The following is a 27,213-nucleotide window of genomic DNA, read 5'->3' as shown; positions in this document are numbered from 1 at the left end:
AAGAGGAAAAAGTACAATGCAACATGTAGAATGGATAGATTGATCTTTACCATACATAGAAGCTTATATTGGTGGAAGAAACATGGTATAGTGAGATGGGAAAAGAGTACTGTATGAAGGTCTGCTTTTTACAGAAAGATTGAGACATGGGACCCTCTTATATAAAGGGGAACTGTATAAAAGCATACCTCACAGAAATGAAAGAATTGTTTGGGTTTGAACATTGTTGTCCTTAAAGCACTCTGCCCATGTCTATTACTTTTTAACTTTGTAACCGCAAGTAGCTGCCAGCTGACATAAGTGCTGCAGAGCAGGAGTGTGTGGCTCAATTTTTAGTTAAGCCTGCAGCAATGCTGACCTTCATGTCTACAATAAAGTTATGCAGGGGTGGGAAGGTGTATAGGGAAGCATAAAGGGAAACAATGGGGGCTTTTATAATGATCACAATGTATTCCTTAAACTGTGATTTTTTTCTTAAGTTAAAAAATAGAAACCAATAATAAAGCTGTGAATGTAACCCTGGTAAGAAAAACTTTAAGTATAAATAAAGATGGTCTGAGATATTTGGGGCCACTTGAGTGCAATGTACTTGGTGGTCAGAAGTTTTCTTTGCACCAACACCCTTTCCCCATCTCCAGACCTGAACCTGAGCCGAGGCTGGACCCCAGAACATATCACTTTTCATCATTGAAGGAAGTCAGGCATGAACTCGAACAGGGCAGGAACCTGCAGGCAGAAGCTAACGTAGAGGCCATGAAGGGGTGCTGCTTATTGGCTTGGTCTTCATGACTTTCTCTGCCTGCCTTCTTATAGAACCTAGGCAGTCCTGGGGTGCCTCTGCAAAAATTGACTGAGCACTCCCCCTTGAACACCATTAAGAAAATGCCATACAGGCTTGTCTGCTTACAGCCCAATCTACTGAAGGCATTTACTAATTGAGTTTCCCTCCTCTCAGATGACTACAGCTTGTGTCAAGTTTACACAAAAGTACATAGCATACCCTTTGAGCAAGAAAAATAAAGTATGATTTAAGATAGTATTAAGAAGACAGTTTCAAATACTGAGGAAATTTATTAGTAACTGCTTAGTTGAATGAGAAAAAAATATGTCGTTTACAGAAGGAATCTTTGCTTAAACAACATTATTTCTACCCAAATAATAAATTTCCTTTTTCTAGTATTCCAGTCCCTTTGATAAGTTTCTCCACTGATTCAACTCTTCATACTCTGGTAATTTCATAGTAATATTTTAGTATTCATAGCACCCATGCTTTCTTACAGTAAATGCAATTGTTCGGACATTACCTAATGATTTCTATTGTAACCAACTGTTTATAAATAACAATTAGAGATAAAGCAAAGGCAATGCTTCTGAAGGTCTTGCAATATTGAGAATCCAAATTTTCTCAAGTTCTACATGACATTCTCTCATGTGCTCAGTTATACTGAACCAGGCTCACTTCTGAATGAAGGAAAGAAGAAATCCTAACTCTTTGAGATGCTGTGGTAAAAGCAGAGTGAATAACTGTAACCTTGACATAATCACATTGAATTCTAACTTCTTTCTGCAATGAGCTGTGAGATACTGGCAGTTCTGTTAAACTGTTGCAAGTAGAAAACACAAAAACAAAAATAAAACAAAGAATAATAGTGCAGATCTTCCATGTTTGGGTTGCACAGTGGTAAAATCCATACATCTTTCTCTAGCTAACAATTTAATGTTTTTTGATGTGAAATGTAAGACTGACATTAGGTTATTTTTATCTTAGTGGTATTGCTCAAAATATTATTTTGGAGTTGTAAGGTTTCCACCATTAACATATGTCTAAATGTTTTGAATAGTATAGAAACATTTAAAACACAATTAGTATGGTTATCCTCTACTTACAGCTAATATTCACTTTTGAATGAGGGCCCAAAGGTGGACACATGGATGTCCCTGGGAAGGGGAAATGAAAGAGATCTCCTGGGTAGACTCGGGGATGGGCTGGGCTGGGAACATGAGGGATCAGGTTGAAGAATGGGTGGATGGCAAGAATAATGAGATATCTTGGTGGGAAGGGTACATTTCAGGGTCAGGTAGAAACCTGATACAAGGGGAACTCCCACAAATCTACAAGGATGACCCAAGCTAAGACTACTAGCAGTAGTTGGTAGGTAGCCTGAACTGACCCGACCATCTCCTGTAATCAGATTAGTAACTACCCCAATTGTCATTGGAGAGCCTTCATCCAGTAACTGTTGGAAACTGATGCAGAGATTCACAGCCACGCTTGGGGCCAAGCCCAGGTAATCCTGTTGAGAAGAGGGAGAAAGTATTGTATAAGCCATGAGGTCAGGATCACCAGAAGAGAACCCACAGATGCAACTGGCCTGCTCTTTGGAGCTCACAGACTATGGATCAATGGCTAAGGAACTTTCATGGGACTGACATATGCCTTGTACATAAGTGTGATGGTTGTGCAGCTTTGTGTACTTGTGGGAATCCTGGCAGTGGGAGCAGGGTCTGTGTCTAATACTTTGGATAGATTTTGGGAACCTGTTCCTAATGCTGAATTTATTTTGTCCAGGCTTAATACAATGAGAGGAGCTTAGTTCTAACTCAAGTTGAGATGACAAACACATGACACCCATGGAGGCCTGTTCTTTCCTGAATAGAGGTGAAGAAGGGTAGATTGATCAGAGAGGGGTGCAGAAGGGAGGTGGAGGGAGGGAGTGGGGGAAAGGGGAGAGGAAGCTGCCACCAGGATGTAAAATAAATAACAAAAAATAGTTAATTTTAGAAAATATTAGAAACAAGAGGAATGGAATGGGTGGTGGGGACAGAGGAAGAAGTGGAGGGACTGGGAAGATAATAGGGAGGGGAAAATGCCATGGGGCTGTGAAATAAATAAATAAATAAATAAATAAATAAATAAATAAATAAATAAATAAATAAAAACAAATAAAAACACAATTAAACATGGGGATTGTGTTGTGTGCCTATATTTCTAGCCCAACTGACAAAGTAGTAGAAGAAAATTTGTCCATTAAATATCAGCCTGAATTACACAGTAACACTTTATTCAGAAACAAACATACTTAATATGGCACATAAAATAGTTATAAAACAAATTTCAGCATGGACGGTAAACTGAGAATGGGGAATTTTGAGAAAAATTCATTTATCTCCAAACACAAAACAAAACCAAACATCAAGTGATTGTGTCTCCTGGGAATTTCAGCAACTACACCCATATAATTTCATGTGACTGCCTAAAAATGGCCTACCATTTAGACAACACCAATAAACACACTTGCACAGGACAGGGGAAGCTCAGGAGGTCTCAAACATACACAAAGAAGTACAAGTTAATTGTGAACTAAGCAATGTTAAGAGAGAGAAAAATAATGTGTACAGGTCAGAGCACAAGAACTGGTTACACAATACTTATTGGTAAACACTGAAAACATACATGCCATCCACATCATACAAATTTAGCAGGCTGTGTTTATGTATTTTGGAATATATATGTATATTCAAGTATGAGTGTACTAAACATTAATGAGAATCAAGGTAATTAATTTGAGAAGTCATTGAATACACACACATATACTCACACACACACAAACACATATATACATATAGGAGGGTTTGGACAAAGAAAAGAAAGGAGAAATTTTGTAATTATAATATAGCTTCAGAAGCAAAACTACTATTTAAATATTAATTAAAATATTTTAAGAGCATCTGACTAGGTAAAAATCTGTTTTTTTAATCAGAAATATTTGTTTGCTATCCAATAAAATTAAGCCAAAAATCTCTAATGGACAACCCCATAAAGGATATTGAGGAAGAACTTGTTTTGTCTCATCATTGGGGCAAAGTGTATTTGGACAAGAGATTAAACATTGTTTAGTCAAGTAGTCAGCAATGTTCCAAAGCGTAAATTATTGATTCTGCAGCTTCATCATATAAGCTCTCTGCTGCCTGATCACAGCTGTGTCAAGAAGGGTCTCCATGGATTCAGTCATGGTCCTGGTGCTCACTGTCTCCTGTCTGCTTCTCCTCTCACTCTGGAGACAGAGCTCTGGGAGAGGGAAGCTCCCTCCTGGCCCCATGCCTCTGCCAATTATTGGCAATTTCCTCCAGATAGATGTGAAGAACATCCAGAAATCCTTTACCAATGTAAGTATGATTTATGCTCTTATAGTACTTTGAGAAGGGGGAGAGATCTCACGTAGTTTTTAATGAAATACTGGATGCAATCTTGTTTAAAATTATCATTAATGTCAAAATCTTGTAAAGCTTTGTGTTTCTTCTGCTTTTTGCCTGTTGTTCTGGTCATGAGTTTTGTATGAGTAATGTATTTCAGGTAGAAGAACACTGAGGTCATTGCATTTCATAACATAAATCATTATGTTGTGAATGTTCTATATGCTTCTTCACATCTTTGCTTTGCAATTATTTTCCATTATTTTTGGCTGAAGGTCAAGAGTTTGGAATAGTTCATCAATGAGTCAGAATTTATGTACTCACTGGTACTAGGATTAGCCATTTACGCTGGACTCTGAAGAACTGACTGGTGCCTGATTTGAAGTAAATATCTATGAGCAAGGATTCACACAGGAAATAAAAGGCATTTACAGTGTGACCAAATATAAGTAAGAGTTTCCTTATCTATTTTCATTTTTATAAAGCCTCTGCCTGGGGCCAAGAACACTGCATGATAAGAAACATTTCCCCCCATAGATGTTGGATACTATAGTGTAGCTTCTACGAGACCTACTCTCTGGGTTTTTGGTAACAGCAGATGAAAACTAGACTGTGATTATTTGTGGTGACCTGAAATTTCTGCTCATTATCATAGAGCTTGCTAGTTTTCTACAGGAGGAGCTTCACAGCTGATCCTGTTGTTGTTTTAAAAAAAAATATAATGGCAGCACTGGTTACCGTGCGTAAAGGTCATGAGGCACAAGCCATGACAAAATCCAATATCAGAGCTTTATTGGGGGGAGCAAAAGAATCAGGCCTGGGGAAGAAGCATGTGCAAAAATCAGAGAGAGAGGGAGAAAGAAAGAGATAGTGGGGTAAGAGAGAGCAGAGAAGATAGAAGAGGACTCTGTGTCCTACTCTTTAAGGATTACCATGCACATGCACAGGTGGGCTTACAGAACTATGCCACGCATGCACTGATTGCATGACCACACTGTGTGCATTTGTGCAATCACGCAGCATACAAATGACATAAGACATAAGACCCCTTGCTTAGCTACTGAACTTCACATGTGCTGTCATGCAGCTGGAGTGGCAGCAGCATCTTAAAACTCCAAACTTTTTGCTTATTATAAAAAAGTGGGTGAACAGGAATAGGGGTATCATTTCTCCCAGAAAAACTGCTTCCAGCTGACTTAATGGGCATCAGTTGACTCTTGGGGTGGGGGGAGGGAAAGCAACTCCTGAGGTAGACAGGTGTCCTGGGGTTGTCTGCTGCCTTGGAAATTGTCTGACAAGGTGATGTCCAGGTGGACTGAAGCCTGTTCCAGAGCTTTGCTAACTTGTCCAGGTGGATTTTCTGGAGCTTGGAAAAATTTTGAAGCAACCATGAGAAAATTAAAGTCTTGGGCTAGAGGCCATTGTAGTGTTTAGTATTCTGTTTATATTGGTTAGTGTTAATGAGAGAGAGAGACAGAGAGACAGAGACAGAGAGAGATTGGAACATGTTTTTAACTTTAACCTGAAATAAGCTTTATTAGAGACAGATAATTTTAAGGTACCTGTTTCCTTTATTAGTTTAGCATCCAGGAGAAACAGGTGATCAATTGTTAAGAGCGTTTAACAGTAATGGATTGTTATATTGAAGTCTGTTTTTGCAGAGCCCAGACACTTTTAGGTCTGGGGATGTAAATACCTTTTGATTGTTGCTGTTCCTTTACCACCTGGGTATATATTTGATGGTCCTTGGACTCCAACTCTATGGTGATCCTGTAACAATTAACTGAGTAGTTAATTAGAAGAGTAAACCAGGAAGAGAAAAGCTTGTGGGATGAGACCTCATTTTTCTGGAATTGGTGACAAGGCAGTGGACCCTGATGTCCTCTGGAACTTGAGAAAGCAGGGCCCTGTCTGTGTCACTGTGTATGAGAAGAAGTGCTGCCAATTGGTATTGATTGAGCAAATAAAATGAAAGCTCCTACCTTAACTGGAAAATCTTTTCCCATTAAGTAACCCTGAAAGTACAATTAAGTCTGGTGAGGTGGGTAAGGCTGTCCCTCTACCCTGACAATAGGGAAATGAGAAGGAGAGGTGAGATCTCAAAACTCCCTCAGGACTGAGTAAGTGGCTTGGTGTCCAACAGGAAGGAAACAGACTGCCCCATGCTGCATCCTGGGTTCCCTGTGAGCCTGTGACCAAGCCGGGGAGGTCTGCTGGAGGTCTTAGTTTGATGTCCCCAAGCCACTGGGTGCACAGGGGCTGTCAGCTGTCCAGTTAGCTCTCTAGGTGGCAATTTGAACAAGGCTCAATTGATGGCCTGGCAGGGCATGCACTAGCCTGTGTGGCCTTCTAAAACAGGGACCTGGAAGCCATTATGCAGCCACTCAGATAGCATGTGCCAGCATTTGGCAATTCTTTTCATGGGCTTTCTCATCTCTCCCATGGTACACCTTAAATGCCACAGCTGAATCTTCCTCCTGTGGGGTCATGAGCCTTGCTCTCCAGATGCTTACATTCTAGCCCTAATGTCAGGGAGCTCTGGGAGACAAGAGACAGATTTTATTCCATGTCTTGAATATTTTTTGATAGTTTGCTGGCTTGAGGACAGCTTTAGGAAGACCTACCAGGAGGCAGGCTGTAAACTGATCTCTGGCTAAAGAGCCATTCAAATTATTATGATCTCAATTTGGGTCCTGATAGTAAACTTATTTGCATGTGCCCTAGCCTGCTTCCAGACCTGTCTGTGCTTAGCAGCCAGCCTGGTACCGGAGAACAGAGTAGAGAACAGATAAGATAAGGTTCTTTTGATTCAGAGATCCATTAGGTTCAGGAAAGCAAATGGGCAGGAGAGAAAGAATCAGAAAAGGGGGATTCAGAGCTTAGATAAAAAGTGTGGGGATAAGGTAACTCTTTTCATTTGTCCATTCACTGGCAGAAGTTAGATAATTCCTGTGAAATACTGGGATTCAAGCAGCCATTACGTGACTAAATTTACTGATATCTGGGGATATTTAAGGCATTTCTCAAAGGAGGAGTGGAACCACAAGGAGGAAACCTCCGTGTCCCGTGACTACAGCTGAGAGAAAAAAAATAAAAAATTAAAATAACAAACGGGATCCCAGGCTCCCATCTTAAGCATCCCTAAGGATAGGTAATCTGTGGACTGGCATAAATTATCAGCACAAGTTACCCCAACTGTCGTTAGGAGAGGGTCAAGGGCTGGGGGGCATACATACTGGAAGACTCCCTGGGAGTCCAGACAGTGTGCAATACTTCATCAAGAGAGAATGTGTTGCGGTATGCAGCCCGAGGATGCCCCAGGCGTCCTACCCGAGGAATATATCTCATGCTACATTCGAGGAAAATGGTGAGGGATTGGAAAGGGGAAACTCACCAATCTCGTTAGCCAGTGTGCAGAGTGGTCTGGCAGCCAGGCAAACACGAAAAGTAGAGCGGGCAGTTGCAGGTCCACCAAACCTCAGTAACAGGGTCCCAGATGCAGAGCCCTGGATGCAGAGCACTGGGAGAGCCTGTCTCGAGAATAGCACCAGTGTTGTTTTAAAAATGATAAAGCGACACTGGTTACCATTCAGAAATGTCACGAGGCATAAGCCACGACAAAACCCAGTATCAGAGCTTTATGGGGGGGGGGGGGGGAAGAACCAGCCCTTCTGCAGCAGTCGTCTGACTATGGATGTCTCTTTTATAGTGGAGTGGGCGTGAGAGTGGTGGTAAACTGCTCAAGAATCCAACGACGAATATGCAGAGTGCTGATGTTGAGTTGTGGTGGTATTGTGTTCCCAAAAAATATTGTGTACCCTAATAAACATATCTGGAGTCAGAGAACAGAAAAGCCACTAGATACTTAGGATAGGCAGTGGTAGCACACACCTTTAATCCTAGCATTCCAGAGGCAGAAATCCATCTGTTCAAGGATACAGTCAAGCATGGTGACTCACGCCTTTAATCCCAGAAAGCGAGCCTTTAATCCTAGGGAGTGTTGGTAGAAGACAGAAAGATATATAAGGCATGAGGACCAGAAACTGGAAGCATTTGGCTGGTTAAGCTTTTAGGTTTTGAGCAGCACAGTTCAACTGAGAGTCATTCGGATATGAGGACACAGAGGAAACAAGATCAGCTGAGAAGTTGGCCAGGTGAGGTTAGCTGTGGCTTGTTCTGTCTCTCTGATCTTCCAGTGTTCACTCCAATAACTGGCCTCAGGTTTGGTTTTATTAATAAGACCTTCTAAGATTCCTGCTACATTGAGTTTTTCTCATTTGCAATAGTGCCAGTGGCATGTCAAAAGAGAGGCAGGTGGCAGCTGACTTCAGGAAATTGGCCCACCACAACCCAAGGCACTGATGGGTGAATCTTGAATAGGCAAGGCCCCAAGGGCTTAGGCTCCAGAATGTTTCCTGCTGCTCCTGTATCTTTATATGTTTGATGCTGTCATTTTTTCTGGTATCTGGCATGGTGTTAATGGGTATGTATGGTCGATCCCCACTGCCTTTAATGTAGTAAAATTATCTCATGGAAAAATCCCATTTTACTGGATATTTTTACCTGTGGATTATTATGAAGATGATTTCCTCTTATGCTATACTGTTTAATTGAAGCAATTATTTTATACAATAGTAGTGTTAGTTTAAATAGAATTTTTATAATTAAGGGTTTTTACAAATATAATAAGGAATTATGATAGAGGTTAGTTTAGTGGAAAAATTAGTATAAATAAAGGCTAGATATGGTGTTGCCACCATCCCTAATAAAGTAGGGGCTTCAGAAGATAGGAAATAGAACCAAGGGAGTGTCACACAGCTAGGATTTAATGTTTCTCTCTTGAGGAGTTGTATAGACTGTAGTTTGGATTAATGATTAAGAAAAACAGTTGAATCCAAGAAGCTAAGCTAGCTCAAGTTCTTTTAATCTTACTGTTGGGAGATATTTTTATGGGTTTTAGTGTGCATCACAACTAAAACAAAGTTTAAATAATGACTTAAGGTTAGGTTAAGATGTTTTTGTCAATGGCTTTGAGGTAGAAAAATTTGGGGGACAATTTAAAGTTCATAAAGACATATTTTTAATAATTGAACAAGGGATTTGTTGAGGTCAGGGAACAGGGACAATGGCAGCCTGTCTATTGCTGGCTGAGATACATTTCTTGCTAGAATAGGTTGGTGATCAAGGATGATGATTAATTTCTTGTACCCATTTCTGTCCTCAGCTTTGCATTATAAAAAACTTGATGTGTGCATATGCAGCCTGAAGATTAAAGTAGAGCTAACTGTTTTCCATATATAAAAGTTTAGACTTATGATTCTTTAAGATTTCTTATTAGATTACCTTTTGAGATAAAGAATAAAGTGATTGATCCTTTCTGTGTGATGGTAAAATGCAGCCTGCCAGCAAAAGAACTGGCTGAGAAAAACACCTTGGCTGCTTTCACTGTGTTTATATATAACAAGTTGCTTAGGTATGAATTCATGTGGGTTTATGGAACAACTTGAATACCTGTAATACATAAAATGTTTAATCATGTAAGGGATTTGGAAAACATGCCATTTTCCACCTGTATTCATTGTAATTATTCATCTAAAAATGGAATGTAACCACATTGTAAGTTTTATACTCCTGGAAAGATTTAGTTGTTGGGATGTAAGCTGTAAGGGAAAAAATAAACAGATGCAGAAGGGAAACAGAAGGGGTAGAAGAACAGAACAGGAAAAGAATAGAATAGAACAAGCAATAGAAAGAATAATAAAATGAAGAACTAAGCTTTGGCCCTCATAAAAGTCCTTGTGTGTCATTTGTCTGTCCAGTAGTTTGCTTACTCTGCATCTCTTTTTCAGTTTCTCTGACCTGCTGAAGGCTGGGCATTCTTCAGTACCCTAGATGATATCCTGACATGTTGGAAATGTGTGTGTGTGTGTGTGTGTGTGTGTGTGTGTGTGTGTGTGTATAAGAGCATGTGCCTAATTTTCCCTTTTCACCTGCCCCATAGAATTGTTTTGCCCTCCTCATTGACCCCATAGAATTAAGTTTTACTCCTTCAGATAAATAAGTCAGTTGAGTATTTAGTTCAAACTCTATGGATCCCCCTCAATTCCCAAGTGGCTGAAGGCTGGTCTACAGCCCCAATACAATACGGTCCAGAAAAAGAATGTGGAATTTTAGTTTCTTATGAAATAAGGACAAGAGACCTGGCAAATATCTTCATATGATGATTCATTGTCATCTATGGGTCAACTGTCTGAGTATTTGCCTGGGACATTGTTGAACATTCATAAGTGATAATCATCATCATGATATATATTAGAACCATTTGAACCTGAGTTTGCCTGAATAAAAATGTTAAAATATAGTAATAAATCAGCCTCAATGAGATTGATTATATGGAGAATGAGGCAACATTTTTTATTAGTATTTACATTTTTTTCCTGTTTCCAGTTCTCAAAAGCCTACAGCCCTGTCTTTACTCTGTATTTTGGCACACAGCCCACTGTGGTGTTGTATGGCTATGAGGCAGTGAAAGAAGCACTAATTGGTCATGGGGAGGAGTTCTCTGGAAGAGGAAGGCTCCCAGCTGTGGATAAAGTTGTTAATGGCCTAGGTAAGTGTGCATGTGCTTATGTGCATTCTGGGCAGTATCCATGGTGAGCCAGAGAATGGAGAGCAGAGGACAAGCTTGTTCCTCAGGCACAGGGTGGGACTATGGCTGCCACTACTGTGGATATTGCTCTGTATAAATAAATGCTGATTGGCCAGTAGCCAGGCAGGAAGTATAGGCATGACAAACAGAGAAGGAAATTGTGGAAAGAGGAAGGCTGAGTCAGGAGACATCAACCTGCCATTCAGGGAGCAGCATGATACAGGCATACAGGTAAAGCCACGGAATACGTGTCAACATCTAGATTAACAGAAATGGGCTGAGTTTAAGTGTAAGAGCTAGTTAGTGGTAGGCCAGAGCTAATGACCAAGCAGTTATAAATAATATTAGCCTGTGTGTGTTTATTTGGGTCTGAGCGGCTGCAGAAATGCAAGGACACAGGAGCCAGGTGGACACAGAAAATCTTCAACTACATGCCACCATTCAGCTTCCTCTTCTGTCTCTGAGACCTACTCTCTGGTTTCTTTTCCCATTTGTTCAGGAATCACTTTTAGCAATGGGAATATATGGAAAGACATGCGGCGTTTTTCCCTCATGACCCTGCAGAATTTGGGCATGGGAAAAAAGAGCATGGAGGGCTGTGTTCAAGAGGAAGCACAGTACCTTGTGGGGGAACTTAGGAAAACCAATGGTAAGCGCAGGTTTATAATCTGGCTTTTACATCTTGGTAGAGTATGACTGAGTAAGTCACATGGTTCCTATTATATTCAAGGCTTTCCTTTATTTGCAACAGAAGTCAGGAGCATATGTCTCACGTTAACTTTACATTGCATTATGGTATCATGCATTTCCCTCAGCACAAGTATAGTTTCTCTATTGCACATTATCTAATCCAACAATAATTGTCACTGATAATGGTGGCAATGTCATCATGTATACCTAAAGAGCCTAAACTATATAATATTGATGTTCATTTTATTCAATGACATTGCTCTCCATTGCTTCACTCATATGTCCAAGGGGCCTTCCAGGATCATGTTCAAATTCCTTCATAACAGTGATTTGAGGTATAGATTTCATTTTTTTTACCTGAGTATAATAAAATTTTCATCAATTATTGAATCTCTGTATATAATATGATTTCACAATTTTATCATTATTTCTTTTTACACATCACTTAGTGTTTTGATTCATATATTTTACTAAATTATGTTTTGTTCACATGCCAAACATTGTTAATTAATAGGGCATTTATTTTAATCTAAAGTCATAAATTTGGTATCACCTTGTGCATACAGATTATTGATTTCCTCATCACAGCAATTTTACTACAGGAATGAAAAGAAAGAAAGAAGTATTTTATCCTAGCCTTTTTTTTGTGCGCATGCTCGTGTGTGCACATGCACAAGCGTGCATCATGGAGCAGGGCCAGGGTTCACCTGACACACAGGTTCCACCTCATCACTGAGAAAAGCTAGGGCAGCAACTCAAGGCAGGAACTTGAAGGCAGGAAATAAAGCAGAAACCATGAAGGAATGCTGCTCAGTGACTGCTCCACCTGCTTTTCTTAGCTTCTTTAGTGTACCTCTGGAGTGCAGGACCACTAGGCCAGAGGCATCATTGCTCACAGTGGGCTGAGCCCTCACACATGATAGATAATGAAGAAAGCATGTAGAGACATGCCAGAGATTATTTTGAAGTAGGAAATTACTCTCCTGTGTCTTTCTCTCTTGAACAAACTCTAGGTTATGTCAACTTGACCACAAGTAACCAGCACAGAAGCTGATTACTCATTTTCCTTACTTGTGAAATCAATCACATAATCAACATTTTACAAAATATTTAAAGAGTTTGCAATATGAAACACATGAACTATGAACCAATAGCTGAGGAGCCCCCAACTGGATCAGGCCCTCTGGATAAGTGAGACAGTTGACTAGCTTGAACTGTTTGGGAGGCCCCCAGGCAGTGGAACTGGGACCTGTCCTTAGTACATGAGCTGGCTGTTTGGAGCCTAGGGCCTTTGCAGGGACATTTTGCTCAGACTGGGTAAGGGGAGGAGGGGACTGGACCTGCCTCTACTGAATCTACCAGGCTGAGCTGAATCCCCAGGGAAGTCCTTGCCCTGGAAGAGATGGGAATGAGGGGTAGGCTGGGGGGGGGGGGCAGGAGGAGTGAGGACAGGGGAATCCGTAGCTGATATGTAAAATTAAATTAAATTATAAAAAAAGTCTTAAAAATGTCTATATTAAAATATCCACAAATATCAGTTTTATTCAAATATATTTAATGTAAAGTTAGCCACAATGAATATTAGTTTATTTTAAAGTAAATGTCATTGTTATATAATCATCGGATTCTTCCATGAGTTCATAAAGACAATTTGGTAACAGTTTGTTATGTTTTTTGTAGTGCTCACCATCATGCTCTTTCTTGCCCATTACCACCCAGTGTTCCAAAATTACTAACCAGAAATACTTTTATTATACTTTCACAGGAAATATTTTTTTTTAATTTTTAAAAAACTTTTGGTTCTGATGCAGAGTCTCTCTATTACGTAGCTCTGTCTTTTCTGGAGCTCACTCTGTAGACAAGTTGACATCAGACTCAGCAACTGTCTCTGGAGTCCTGGGGTTAAAGTTGTGCAGCACTATGATCAGCAGGAAAAATTTATTTCTTAAGGAGCAAAATCCATTGTTTTAAATATGGACATGGAAAATAGTCTCCATTTGTTTCCTCATGCTGTTTGCCTCACCTTGGATTGACAATAAAAAAAGTAAAGGCTCTCATATTATTTAGTTATGTCTGTAGATCTTGTCACAGTTACAGTTGTTGATATAGTTTTTCTTCCCTTATAAGACTGATTTATCCTGTGATTAAAATTTGTTCATTATAATTATTGAACCTAATAAAAATATTGCCCTTTATTTACACTTTACTGGTACAATACATAATGCTTACAACATTCATACCTGACCCAAATTCCAAGTTGCAACTCTTCTATTTTCTTTTCAGTTCGATATGGTCTATAGACTTGGCAGACAAAAGTGATTCAGCGCTGACCACTAGAATGTTAGGTATATACAAGTCTTCCCATGAAAATAACATGCAGCTGAGGTTAGTGCATACAATTCAATAAAATAGATGTGATGTGCCATTACTTAACCAGTGAGAATGAAGGCCAAGTTGGAATTAAGGTCAAGGTGATTGCTGATCCTTCACCAGGGGAATATTGCCTGTTAAGAATGTTCATGCCTAATAAATTCTTAAAACATATAAAGTAACTTGTCTATTAGTGAAACAAAGTGTCTTCTTGGTATGTCTCAATGGCATTTTACAGTTATTTCCAACTCTCCAGGCTCACCCTGTGATCCCACCTTCATCTTGACCTGTGCTCCCTGCAATGTGATCAGCTCAATTATTTTCCAGAGTCGTTTTGATTATAAAGACCAGGATTTTCTTAACTTGATGGAAAAATTACAAGAGAACAACAAGATTTTGAGCTCCCCCTGGATACAGGTGAAGCCAAGAGCCTTTCCTCCAGAAAACACATGTATGATGTTCTTTCTCACAGGTCAAATTCAATGTGGATCAAGTAGTGAGGTGACCAATACCACAGTTCTGACTAATGTACTATGGAGAAAACATGAGAACGGAACATCTATCCCCTTTGCTGTATAAAGAGCAAGACAGAAGGGAAAATGTCATGAAGGCACAAGCTTGATACCTCCCTATTCAGTGATTTCACCATTGACTTCTACAGAGCACTTTTTTATAAAGTACTGTATTCACTTCTACAAGGGTGGTCAGTCACTTATAAGACATTCTTCTACTATGCAGTTTTATTGGCCTCTTTTCAGCAATTCCACTGACCCTCATCATATTATTGGGCAGGAATCTTTTAGTTAAGAAAGAATATTCTCTAAAATGAGAAAGAATATTTTGGAGAATGAAAGCTACCAGGAAACACTGAGTAGTTAGTGGTTTGGTGCATTTGCTGGGATCTTGGTTAACAGTGTAGCCTAAAGAAATGACAAGATGAATGGTTTAATGGTGCTTGGACCTTAAAGACACTCACAAGGTTTTCCAGTGATGAAGTGGAATCTCCTTCATGCTGCAGAAAGAATTATTGTGTGATCATAGAGGATTCTTAAGGGCTGTGCAATAAATTTCAAGGCATTTTTGAGCCCCACCCATTTCTACATGCTGTTTCTGTGTAAAAAAACTGCTTTATGGAAATAAAATCTTCAGGTATTAGATCTCTTTTGTAAATCAGGTCAAACAACCATCTTAACTTCAACTGTCACTTTGAAAATGTGAGTGTAAGTAATTTGCATCACATGGTATTTTAAACTTGTAGAACAGTGTTTGAGACATCAATGAACTAAGATGAACATTATTTATACTAAAAGATTCATAAATTTGGAAATTTTTCTATAATCTTTGATTATTTAGGCAGAAATTTCTCCTTCAAATCTCCCTATTAGCATAAAATTTCTATATATGTAAAATCAACCACCTCCTCAGGATGGACAACATTTATATGCCAAGCTATAAATGAAAATCAGACTCACTATATGTTATATTTCTTATTTTCCTCATTACTGTATATTTATTTTTCTCATTTAGTAAATTAGTTGCATTTTCTTTTAGGTTTGCAATGCATTCCCTGCTCTGCTTGATTATTGTCCAGGAAGTCATAGAACAATTTTTAGAAATTATACATGTATTAAAAGTTACCTTGTGGAGAAAATAAAAGAACATGAAGAATCACTGGATGTTACAAATCCTCGGGACTTCATTGATTACTACCTAATTAAAAGAAGGCTGGTAAAGTGTTAATATATATTTACTCACTTACATGTATATATATGTATACAGTTGTATATGCATATATGTACATGTATAACAATTACACGTTAATATATATGTATACACTTACTGGGTTGAACAAGTATTTTATAGTTCATTGAATATTTCATTATTTACCAGCATCATGTGAAAAATAATTTAATATTTATTATTTATGCTAGTTTCCTGGAAGCAATATCATGAATTTGTCAATTAGAGCACATTGGCCCTGTTCATTAAATTAAAAACAAAAAAAGAAAAGATAATCTAACAGAGGAGAAAGACAACAGAAAAGGCATATAACATAAAACTACTTCCAATTGAGTCATAAATCAAAACTGTTCTGTCTTAACATGAAAATTGGCATCCTCGTCCAGTGTGTGGATCACTTGCATGTCCTACAGATTACAATTGATCTGGACACATTTGAATTGACAGATATTATTTGGGTAGGAAAGTGAAGTTGGGAGGGAAGTACAACTGGAAAGAATATGGCAGATAGGAGAATAAATTTCCATAGAGTATAATTTTAGATAAATTTGACTCAGTGTGGTTGCACATTGGTATTCATTAGGTATGCTGTGAGGTTTAACTGTTTTGACTGTGTAATTTACAAAAAAAGATATTTTGCTATGCAATTTACATAGCACATTAAAAAATTGATGATAAACATGCAGATTTGATGATGGACATGAGTTTTGTTCCATTTCTCATGTCTTTTTTTGGTCTTTTGCTAGTGGTCTAGTGTCACAAGTTATTCATTAATAAAACATTTTAGTAATATTTTTTTGAAAAAAGATTGTGAGTCTCTCTACACTGCAGTTTTGTTTTGCCAGGATGCTTGACCATTCTAGATTCTTTAAATTCCTATATGAATTTTAGGATATGCTTAATTCATACAAAGATTGTACTTAATCCATCAATCATTATTGGGAGACATGCCAATTGCTAAAACAGGAAAATTTCACATGTGATATCAGTAACCATACTTTATGTACACTGTGGTGGTACTGAGTGTATCCACAAATACTGCAACTACCAGCTCAACAGTTTAAAAATATTCCATCACTCTTACAAAAAACAAACTAGTCACTAAACCATCATTCCCCTTAGTCCATGGTCTTACTAGTAATTGTTAGTGTGATTTCTGTCTCTTTAAATTTTCCCATGTCTCTCTGACAGAGTGTACTAACATCTAAACCAGGTCATACTATGTGTGACTTTACTTTCTGTCTTCTTCCACTTGCATAAAATCTTTGATGTTCCTCTAAGTTCAGCTTCTTTCTGTTCAGTCTCCTGTTATAGCAAACAAAACTTTGTACAAGTTTGAGAACCACAATGTTTTCATTCATCATCCATGTATCTGTGTTATTTATACCTCTGACTGTTCTGAAGCTACTTATCCATGAACATCTGGGTGCATGTTTCTTAGTGTCATTTCCATTTTCTATGTGCATAGTCCCAGTACTATGTTTACTGATTCAAATGGTAGTTTCACATTTACCTCTGTAAAAATAGCTATAATTTTCTATAGACATTATACAATTTCATAGCTACAAGACTGTGACCATGTTTAAATTTTAATGTTTTGTATAGGAGAGTTTTGCCTGCATATGAGTCTATGTGCATCTGGAACTTAATCTTTTTTTTTTCTTTTTTTCTTTTGGTTTTTCGAGACAGGGTTTGTCTGTGTAGTTTTGGTGCCTGTCCTGGATCTTGCTCTGTAGACCAGGCTGGCCTTGAACTCACAGAGATCCTCCTGGCTCTGCCTCCCAAGTGCTGGGATTAAAGGCGTACGTCACCTCCGCACTGCTGGGACTTGATCTCTGTGTCAACACCATGTTGCTTGCATTGTTCTAGTCTGCATTAGGTTTTCAAGTGTGGGATTCAGATCTTCCCCACAGTTCCATTTGAGTCTGGAGATTTTCTTTCCCATTTGAACTTAGTACCAATGGAAGAGATTTATTAGATTACTTTGTGTAGTATTCCCAATATCATACCACTATTGCATCTTCCAGTGTTTGTACATGAGGTGATTTCTCATTTGTTGATATTTGTTTCTCAGAACCCAAAATTGTTTTAATTCCACATCTTTAATTATGTAATCTAAATCTTACCCTGTTGACACCATTATAAATACAATTATTTCTTTGATTTCATCTCAGGTCAGTAATTTCTGTCGTAGAGAATCATGATTAAGTTTAATTTTTAGATAAAAATTGTGCTGAAATAATTTATTAGTTGATTTTTTTCCTTTCATCTATATTGGAATTTTTTGTTAATTAAATTTATTCATTTATTTTATATCCTGATTACAGTTTTCCTTCCCTCTTCTCCCCGCTTTCCTTCCCCCTACTCCCCCACTTCCCCAATTCACTCCTTCTCCTCTGTTTCCTTTCAGAAGGGGGCACTCCGACCACGGGTGTCAGCAAAGCATGGCATATGAAGTTGAGGTAGGACTAAGCTCTTCCTCATGTATTAAACTTGGTCAAGGCAAGCCAGTATGAGGAATAGGTTTCTGGAAGCCAGCCAAAGTGTTAGAGACAGCCCTTGCTTCCACCACTAGGAGTCCCACAAGTAGATCAAGCCTGATTACAGGAGATGGGCAGTTCAGGCTACCTATCCACTGTTGCTAGGAGTCTTAGCTGGGGTCATCCCTGTAGATTAATGGGAGTTTCCCTTGTACCAGGTTTCTACAAATGACCCCCTAGATGTCTCTTTCCATACTCTCCCCTTCCATCCACCCTTCAATCAAATCCCTTATGTTCTCATCCCCACCGCCTCCCAGTCTACCCAGGAGACCTCTTCTATTTTCTCTTCCTAGGGAAATTCATGCATCCCCCCTGCTTTGGGCCCTCCTTGTTACCTAGACTTTCTGGGCTATGGATTGTAGCATGATTACTCTTTACTTTCCAGTCAATATCTACTTATAAGTGAGCACAAACCGGGTTTGTCTTTCTCGATCTGGGTTACACCACTCAGGATAATTTTTCTACTTCCATCCATTGACTTCAAATTTCCTAATGTCATTATTTTTAACAGCTTTTTATACTCCATTGTGTAAAAATATGACATTTTGTTTATCTACTCTTTGATTTGGGGGCATCTAGGTTGTTTCTAGGTTATACTTTTATGAATAATGCTGCTATGAACATAGTTGAGCAACTGTCCTTGTGCAATGACTGAGTGTCCTTTGGGTATATGCCCAGGAGTAGTATAGCTGGATCTTGAGGTAGATTGATTACCAATTTTCTGATAAACCTCCATATTGATTTCCAAAGTGGCTTTGCAAGTATGCACTCTCACCAGCACTGGAAGAGTATTCGCTGTGTTCCACATCCTCTCCAGCATAGGCTGTCGTAAGTGTTTTTGATCTTAGCCGTTCTGACTGGTGTAAGATGGAATCTCATAGTCATTTTGATTTGCATTTCCCTGATGGCCAAGGATGTTGAACAATTCTTTAAGTGTCTCTCAACTATTTGAGAGTTTTCTGTTGAGAATTTTCTATTTAGATCTATACCTTATTTTTTAATTGGATTATTTTTCGATGTCTAGTTTCTTGAATTCTTTATATATTTTGGAGATCAGTCCTCTGTCAGATGTGACATTGGTAAAGATCTTTTTTAGGTGTACAGGCTGCCATTTTGTCTTATTGACAGTGTCCTTTGCAGAAGCTTTTCAGTTTCATGAGGTTCCACTTATTAATTGTTGATCTCAGTGTCTGTGCTACTGGTGTTCTATTCAAGAAGTTGTTTCCTGTGCCAACGTATTCAGTAAGTTGCATCCTATTTCAATATATTCAAGTCTATATTCCCCACTTTCTCTTCTATCAGATTCAGTGTATCTGATTTAATGTTGACCTCTTTGATCAACTTGACCTTGCATATTGTGCAGGGTGATAGTATAAACCTATTTTCATTCCATTATTTGTTGACATCCAGCACCTGGGACACAAGCAGTCCCTGGGAACCCCCACCCATCACTGCCCCAGGTGCCAGCCAGCAGGGAAGACTCCTGTGGGCAAGCTCCCCCACCAAAACCCCTCATTGGGCCCTGCAATCTACAAGACCCCCGCTCTACCCCAATACCCATCCCTTTATGACCTCAGTGGCTCCCTGAGACACAGAATCTGCCAGCTCTCATTGGGCCTGTGTCTTTTTATTGGGGAATTGAGTTCATTGATATTGAGATATCTCAATGACCAATGATTGATAATTCCTATTATTTGGTTGTCATTGGTGGTGGTAGGATGTGTGTGCTTCCCTTCTTTTGTTTTTGCTGGTGTGAAATTACTTATATCTTCTGGTTCCATGGGTGTGCTGAACCTCTTTGGGTTTTTGTTTTCCTTCTACTACCTACTGTAGGGCTGAATTTGTGGATAGATATTGTTTAAATTTGACTTTGTCATGGAATATCTTGTGTTCTTCATCTATACTGATTGTAAGTTTTTCTGGATCTGGTGCTGAAGCAGGAAGGGTAAGGCTCTTAGTTCTGACCTCTTGGCTTTCTTCTCTGAATCGGCTCTGTGTTTCTTATTTAATAAGACGGTTGGTTACATCTACAAGTCTGGGCTGGTATCTGTGATCTTTTAAAGTTTACAAAACTTCCATCCAGGGTCTTGTAGCTTTCAGAGTCTCCTTTGATAAGTCACTTGTAATTACAGTAGGTCTGACTTTATATGTTATCTGGCCTTTTTACCTTGCAGATTTTTATATTCTTTCTTTCTTCTATATGTTTAGTGTTTTAATTATTATGTGATGAGGTGACTTCCTTTTCTCATCCAATCTATTTGATGTTCTGTAGACTTTTTGTACTTTCATAGGGATGTCCTTCTTCATGTTAGGAAAATTTTCTTCTGTGATTTGGTAAAAATATTTTAGGGGTCTTTGAGTGTGGATTCTTCTCCTTCTTTTATTCCTTTAATTCTTAGGTTTGGTCTCTTCATAATATCCCACATTTCCTGGATATTTTGTGCCAGGAATTTTTAAATTTCAAATTATCTTTGACCAATGCATCTATTTCTTCTATCATATCTTCAGTGCTTGAGATTATCTCTTGCATCTCATGTATTTTGTTGGTGATGGTTACATCTTTAGTTTCTGTTCAGTTACCTAGATTTTCCATTTCCAGAATTACTTCAGTTTGTGTGGGGGCACTGAGAGAGTGGAGGATGACCTCAGGTGGGCCACCTGTCTTGGGTTCTGACAGCAGGTGTGGTCTCTGGTCCAGCAGCAAGTTTCTGCTTAAGTTTTCTTATTTTTTTTCCTGGCTAGTGTGACCTGCACCTGTTCTGCAGATTAGCATGTTTTGCATCTGTTGTGACTGGCATGTTCTGCAGATTTTCTTTTGAGTACCATGGCCTGCACCTGAGCAACGGTTATCTGCCAAGGTGGGGGCAGCAGCATGGCATCATGGGGAGGGTGGGACAGGAATGGGTGTCAGTGGAGTGGGCCTTCAGGATCTATAACCAAGGGCAGGTAGGTCTCTTATCTGTTCTTCTAACTAGCAAGGCATACCCATACTTCACTACTCTCTGTTTTTAATATCAAAACTATCATATGTTATGGGAGGTTTCTTTTCTGGTCTCATGTATTTTGAGTTCTGTAGACCTCTTATACCTGGCAGCCATCTCCTTTTATAGTTTTGGGAAATGTTCTTCCAAGGTATATTTGAGAATAATGTCCATGCCTTTGCTCTGATGTTCCTTTCTTCTTCTAAGCCTATATTCTGTAGGCTGGGTCTTTTTATGTTTTCTAAGTGCCCTTCTAAATTGTTCATATTTCTTTTTGAATGTATTGTTAGCCATTAAAGAGTGATAAACCCCTGACCTCTTTATGTTGTTGGTTTTCTTGGTCAATCGATCTAAGGAATATCAATATTACTTTTAAATATTTTATTCAATTAATATATTATTATGTCACTGCCTCCTACCTTCTTCTACCAACACCTTTCATGCTCAGTGCTTCCTTAGAAATTTATGGCCTTTTATTCTTTCATAATTATTGAATATATAAGTTTTTTGGATAAGTACATGAATTAAATGCATTCTGATATGTCCATTTAGTCTTCCTTGTATGTTAAAGAGTATAAGTTTGGATTGGAAAACCATTTAGGGCACTCAATTCTGAAAAAAGCTAAATCTGATTCTCTTGGTAATTTTTCATTGCCAACATCTCTTTATTAGTGTTGAACTCTCATGCAATTCTGCTAATCACAGCTGTCATCTTAATTAATGTTTTCAATTTTCAGGTATGGATTCATAGCCATGTTTTAAATTTCATGAGTGTAGCTACCATGTCATATCTAGCAGGCACATTCTTGCTGCAAACCCTGGTCTTCTGGCTCTTATAATATTTCTTCCTCCTCTTCCAAGATGTGCCTTAAGCTTCAATTGTAAGAGTTGTATTGAAGATGATATAAATTAGGGATGGACATTCCACAGTTCAATTCTCTGCAATTTGACTTGTGGATGCTTTCACTATTGATCTCCATCTGCTCCAATAGGAAGTATCATTGATGAGTTGAAGCAATACTACTCTATGTGTATTATGATAAATATTTATAATGCACTTAGAATTTTAATAGTTTAGAAAATTGGAAATATTAGGTTATCTTCTTGGAACTATTATCTCACAGGAGTATCTGACAAGAATTATAGTAAGGCAGGGTTTTCCTGTTGCTGTGGGTGCCTTGACTCTGAGCCAGCAGTTGTTGGTCACTGTCAAGATACAACTGCCACAACTGCACCACAACCTATTCAAATGCATTAGTTTTTGAGTATATTGCTTGTGAATAATTTAAGACATATACAATGTAACATTTACAGTTAGAAAATGAGATGAATCTACATTACAAAGGTAGCTAAGTGTCTTTGGCAAGCGTTAATACAGAGAGGGCTAGTCATCTTAATAGTGTTGATTTTACAAAATTGGATACACTGAAGGTCACAAGCGATTACAAGTCATTATTAATAGTTAGAAAATGATATTTTATCTATGATTTCCTGACTGAACATTTCAAGCTGTAAACCTTGTTGGGGAACCTACTGCACATCAAATATCTGATTTGGTAACTTAGATACTCTTATATTCTCCTTAATCCCCAAGAGGGACATTAGTATGTCACACTCTGTGTTCATGACTTAGTGTCTGTTGGATTCATATAGTACATGTTCTCTTCCCCATAACAATAACCTTATTTCTAGATGACCCCTATGTGAAATGGAGCCATGTCATCTTGAATCTGTGAACCTATTTTTGATAACTATGAATCCCTATCTCCTTTACACAATTTGAACTTTATGGTGAGTCTGCAGCGTATTGGTTCCATAAAAAACCTTTTCAAAAATCTTTATCAAATTCTTCATAAAGGCTTGCAATGGCTACCATTATGTCCTCTATTTGTTTCTTGCTATAAATTTAAATTATACTTCCCAACAAATAAGAGGAAATTTAGTTATGAATGTCATAATAAATATCATAGATATGTTTAATTTAGACAAAAAGAGTTCATTTCAAACCAATGTTTACATTGAAGAGTAGACATGATGGGCCAAAGTCAAGTGCCTGACAAATCTCACTTTGTTTAGCACTTATGTTTTCTTCTTATAAATGAGTCTACTTATCCCCCAGATAAATGTAACACACATCCTTCCCTACATATGTTTTGATAGTAGAGACTAGATAATGAAAGAAATACAAGTCTCTTCATATCTTCTAAGGCCTTAAATCCGAGCATTGTAAAAACACACACATATGAGAAGATAATCTTAGAATTTTAAGAAATATAAACGTAGAAATCATGTTTGCTATCTACAGCATAATCTCTGAAATGCTGTATTGGTTTCCACTTCTAGTATTAGTTCCGAATTTTGCATTTTCAACAATATAAAATTATGCTATATTATAAATTAATTGTAATTGGATGTGCCAGTAACAAATTATCAGATAATTTTGTAACATTATTCTTAGGAAAACTGCAATTACCAGTTGAACTATACACTTGAAAATCTGGCAGTAACTGTGACCAATCTGTTTGCTGCTAGGACAGAGACAACAAGCACAACATTGAGATATGCTCTCCTGCTCCTGCTGAAGCACCCCCATGTCACAGGTAAGGACAGTGTTTGTGAAGCAGTGTTCCTGTATGATTCCGGAAAAACTTAGCTAGTGTCTTGTATGTTGTTATTCAAAATCTCAGTATTTGCAAGTGGAAATGGTTGACCATGCCTTTAATCTTAGCACTTGGGAGGCCAAGCCAGGCAGATCTCTGAATTCAAGGACACTCTGGTTTATAAAACTAATTTCAGGACAGCTGAGACTACGCAGAGAAACCATGTGTCTTAGTCACTGTTCTATTTCTATGAAGAGACACCATGACAAACACAACACTTATGAAAGAAAGCATTTAACTAGGGGCTTATCTACAGTTTTAGAGACTTTGTCTATTAGCATCATGGCTGGAGACATGGTGGCACACATGTTGCTAAAACAGTAACTGAGAGCTATTTCCTGGCCTGCAGACTTAGAGAGAGTCTCCAGGCTTGGTATTCACTTTTAAACCTCAAAGCCCACCCTCAGAGCCAATCTCCAGAGACACACTTCCTGCAATAAGGCCATATATCTCAGCCCTTCTAATGTTTTCAATCAGTTCCATTCCCTGGTAATTAATCCCTCAAATATATGATTTGCCTATGGGTGTCATTTTCATTTAAACCACCATACCCTGTTGCAGAAAAACAAAAAGCAAAACAAAATCTCAGTACTTAATTTTCTTTTCTGCTACTTGTCATGAGAAAGATTGTAGCCAAACATTTTTTCTGTCCTGTCCTGGATCCACAGTCCTGCAGCCACCTTTAAAATAATCACTCAGAGGCTTAATATTAATTACAAACTCTTTGGTCTATAGCTCAGACTTATTGCTAGCTATCTCTGACATCTTCTTATCTTTCCTTGGATTTCTTACCTGGCTATAACTTGTCATGCCATAAGCCAGAACAGCTACTTTATTAACCAATGGTAGCAACACATATTCACAACATACAGAAAAACCATCCCACAGCACTTGCCTTTTCTGTCTAATCAAAGAGGAAGGTTTTCATTTTAACATAGTAAAATTACTTATAATGAAACAGTTATCAAGCAAGAATTATAGTTATAATACCTAGTCTATTTGTATTTGGCAAAATTAAAGAAAATACTCTATCCTATTTTTATGAGTCTAAAGTTTTATATCTAATTTACTTTTTATTATAAATAAGGAAAACTATAATTATAATGGTTCTTTTTATGACAATGAAACATGTCTGCTCCTGGCAGCAACAATTTATTTCAGAGAAGATGATGGGCATTGCAGAAACTTGTTATAGAGTTTGCTTACAATGTAGAAAAGGCTAACCATTTGGGCAAGAAACTGCTCTTGCCTGGAATGTTTGACAATATGTTGTATAAACTGGACAAGCAGGACCCATAGGAAAGTGACCACTGAACTTTGCCAAAACAATACAAGATGGTCCTTCAGGTTCCTGCTTCACAGAAGAAATTGCCAGACATTCTGCAGGACACAGAGGAAAGCGACTGACAAATTTTGCCAAAATAGGCAAGACAGTTCTTCAAATGTCCTGCTTCACTGAAAAGTCTGCCATATACTCTAGACCTATAGGCTGAAGATGGATGCTCCAATGTTAAAAAAGAACTTTGGGTGACTGTCCAGGCAACCAGATGTCTTTTTTCATTTCTAAAATTTTGGAAGTTGCTTGCAATGCACTTCCTGTTTACTCAGGTGATATTATTTTCCTTCTTAGGTGTTTGATGGGGTTGAAGACTAGGTAGTTACAGTTACAATCCTCCCATATCTTAGTTAAGAGCATATCAGGTACTAGATTTAGATTCTTTAGGATAGGACAGCTATTGGGGTAATCTCTGTAATTTGCCATTTGCCAATGATCTGGACATTTAGTGTGTGTTTCTTGCTTGATGTTGTTCTTGTGGGTTATAGTTCCATTTTTGGTTATGTTATTACCCTTTCTTTCTCCTGGGCAATACTTGATAATCGTTCATATTGTACATAGTTTTGTACTAGGTTTAGAACCTTCTTATTTAGACAAAAAAGGGAAGTGTACTGGGAATTCGATCTGCCCATGTCCTTGGGCTGTCTGGTGTTTCTTATCAGCCTATGTGACGACTTAAAAGGGAAGAGAAAGGGGGTCTCACTCTTTTGGGTGTTGAAGACCAGATCAGGTAATGTGAAGCAGTGTGTGATTAGTCCCCAGCTTTCCAAGGAAGGACTCTGAAACTGGATTTACCTTATCCTGATCAGTGAGTCTGTTTTCCCCGTAGAACCCCTTAATAAATTGATATAGATAGGTCATAGAAGCTCTCTTTATAAAAGATGACTGAGAAATAAAAAGATCATAGTTATAGGAAAAGTGATCAAAATTGGTCCTTTTTATTTGTTTCTTTGAATGTCATCTGTGGCAAGCTCCACTGGCATACTTTAGCCTGTTGCATGTGTATAATATATGTTATATAATATATGTATAATATACAATAATATATATCCCCCAACATCAAACTTTTAAAGCAGTCACATTCTTGCAGGTGGCTCTCTTCTTTCTTATAAATATAATTCTGAGGTGGAGATAAAACAAAAAAATCTCATGTCTCTAAAGCACAGCAAGAAATCCTATGGTAGGCAAGGTAACAGAGTCTGGGAGGAGTAGAGGAAAGTGAAAATATTATTTGAATATATTATGTGAGAAAAATTCCATCTTCAATAAAATATAAATTAATGAAACAAGGAGGAGGAGGAGGAGGAGGAGGAGGAGGAGGAGGAGGAGAAGGAGAAGGAGAAGGAGGAGAAGAAGGAGAAGGAGAAGAAGGAGAAGAAGATTGTCATGGAAACTGTAGTTTGGCCTTTTGAGACAGACACACAGTTTACCCCTTAATCTGTTCATCTTTGCTTGCAAGTGTTCATTGTCAGGAATAATTGTTCTGGTTCAAGGTCTCTGGTTTCTGCTAAGCCACTGAAAATGGGCTCTCACTGGGGCTCCTCTTGGATATCCTGTTGTCTGTGTCATGGAGATCCTGCTGTTTTGAATCTGTAGTTTCATCCCTCCCCTTCACATGTTCATAGGTTCAGTGGATGTTGGGGTGGGATAACTCAGCCCTGGTTCTGGGCCTGTGTGGTAGCTGGGTTGGTCAGCTCATCAGTTTCTGCTCATCACCACTACCTAGATGAGTTCTCCAGCACTGTCTCAGCTAGCTCAACCAGTGTAGGCAACAGCACAGGTAGCAAGGGGTGGATGGGGGAGGGCATCTTTTCCTCACTGGCCACCACATGGCAGATGAAGGGGGTACAAGGTCAGTTCTGTTGCTCTCAAGTCTTCAGGGTTGGCTCATTGCCTCCCTGACAATAAAGTTTGCTCTTGTTTTACTGCTCAGAATAGAAGCTTTCTCATGTACTGCAGCTAGTGAGAGTCAGGTATAGTTCTCCCATTCTTGTGACTCCAGGGCCAGCTCTCTCATCTACAGGTGGCAATGGGTGAGGGTATCTTTCCCTCA

At 38.5% G+C, this 27,213-nt stretch overlaps 1 protein-coding gene across 6 annotated transcripts in view; it reads left to right on the top strand.

Annotated features, from left to right (window-relative positions):
* The first annotated feature begins 3,999 nt into the window (after positions 1-3,999).
* LOC131896111 (cytochrome P450 2C50-like) overlaps positions 4,000-27,213 on the top strand; it is a 44,212-nt gene continuing 20,998 nt past the window's right edge. Inside the window, exons 1-7 of one of the 6 annotated variants that reach the window (XM_059246710.1) lie at positions 4,000-4,167; positions 10,642-10,804; positions 11,343-11,492; positions 14,160-14,320; positions 15,455-15,631; positions 23,623-23,764; positions 26,945-26,950. In XM_059246710.1, the coding sequence (XP_059102693.1) occupies positions 4,000-4,167; positions 10,642-10,804; positions 11,343-11,492; positions 14,160-14,320; positions 15,455-15,631; positions 23,623-23,764; positions 26,945-26,950 (967 nt within the window). Of the gene's footprint in view, positions 4,168-10,641; positions 10,805-11,342; positions 11,493-14,159; positions 14,321-15,454; positions 15,632-23,622; positions 23,776-26,944; positions 26,951-27,213 lie in introns of all 6 variants that reach the window. The other 5 variants (XM_059246713.1, XM_059246699.1, XM_059246705.1 and 2 more) reach the window with 5 other exon arrangements.

The sequence above is a fragment of the Peromyscus eremicus genome, chromosome 1 (assembly GCF_949786415.1).
Source record: "Peromyscus eremicus chromosome 1, PerEre_H2_v1, whole genome shotgun sequence".
Classification (NCBI taxonomy): Eukaryota; Metazoa; Chordata; class Mammalia; order Rodentia; family Cricetidae; genus Peromyscus; species Peromyscus eremicus.
Note: the sequence above shows the minus strand (reverse complement) of the source record. Positions and strands in the feature narration are given on the sequence as shown.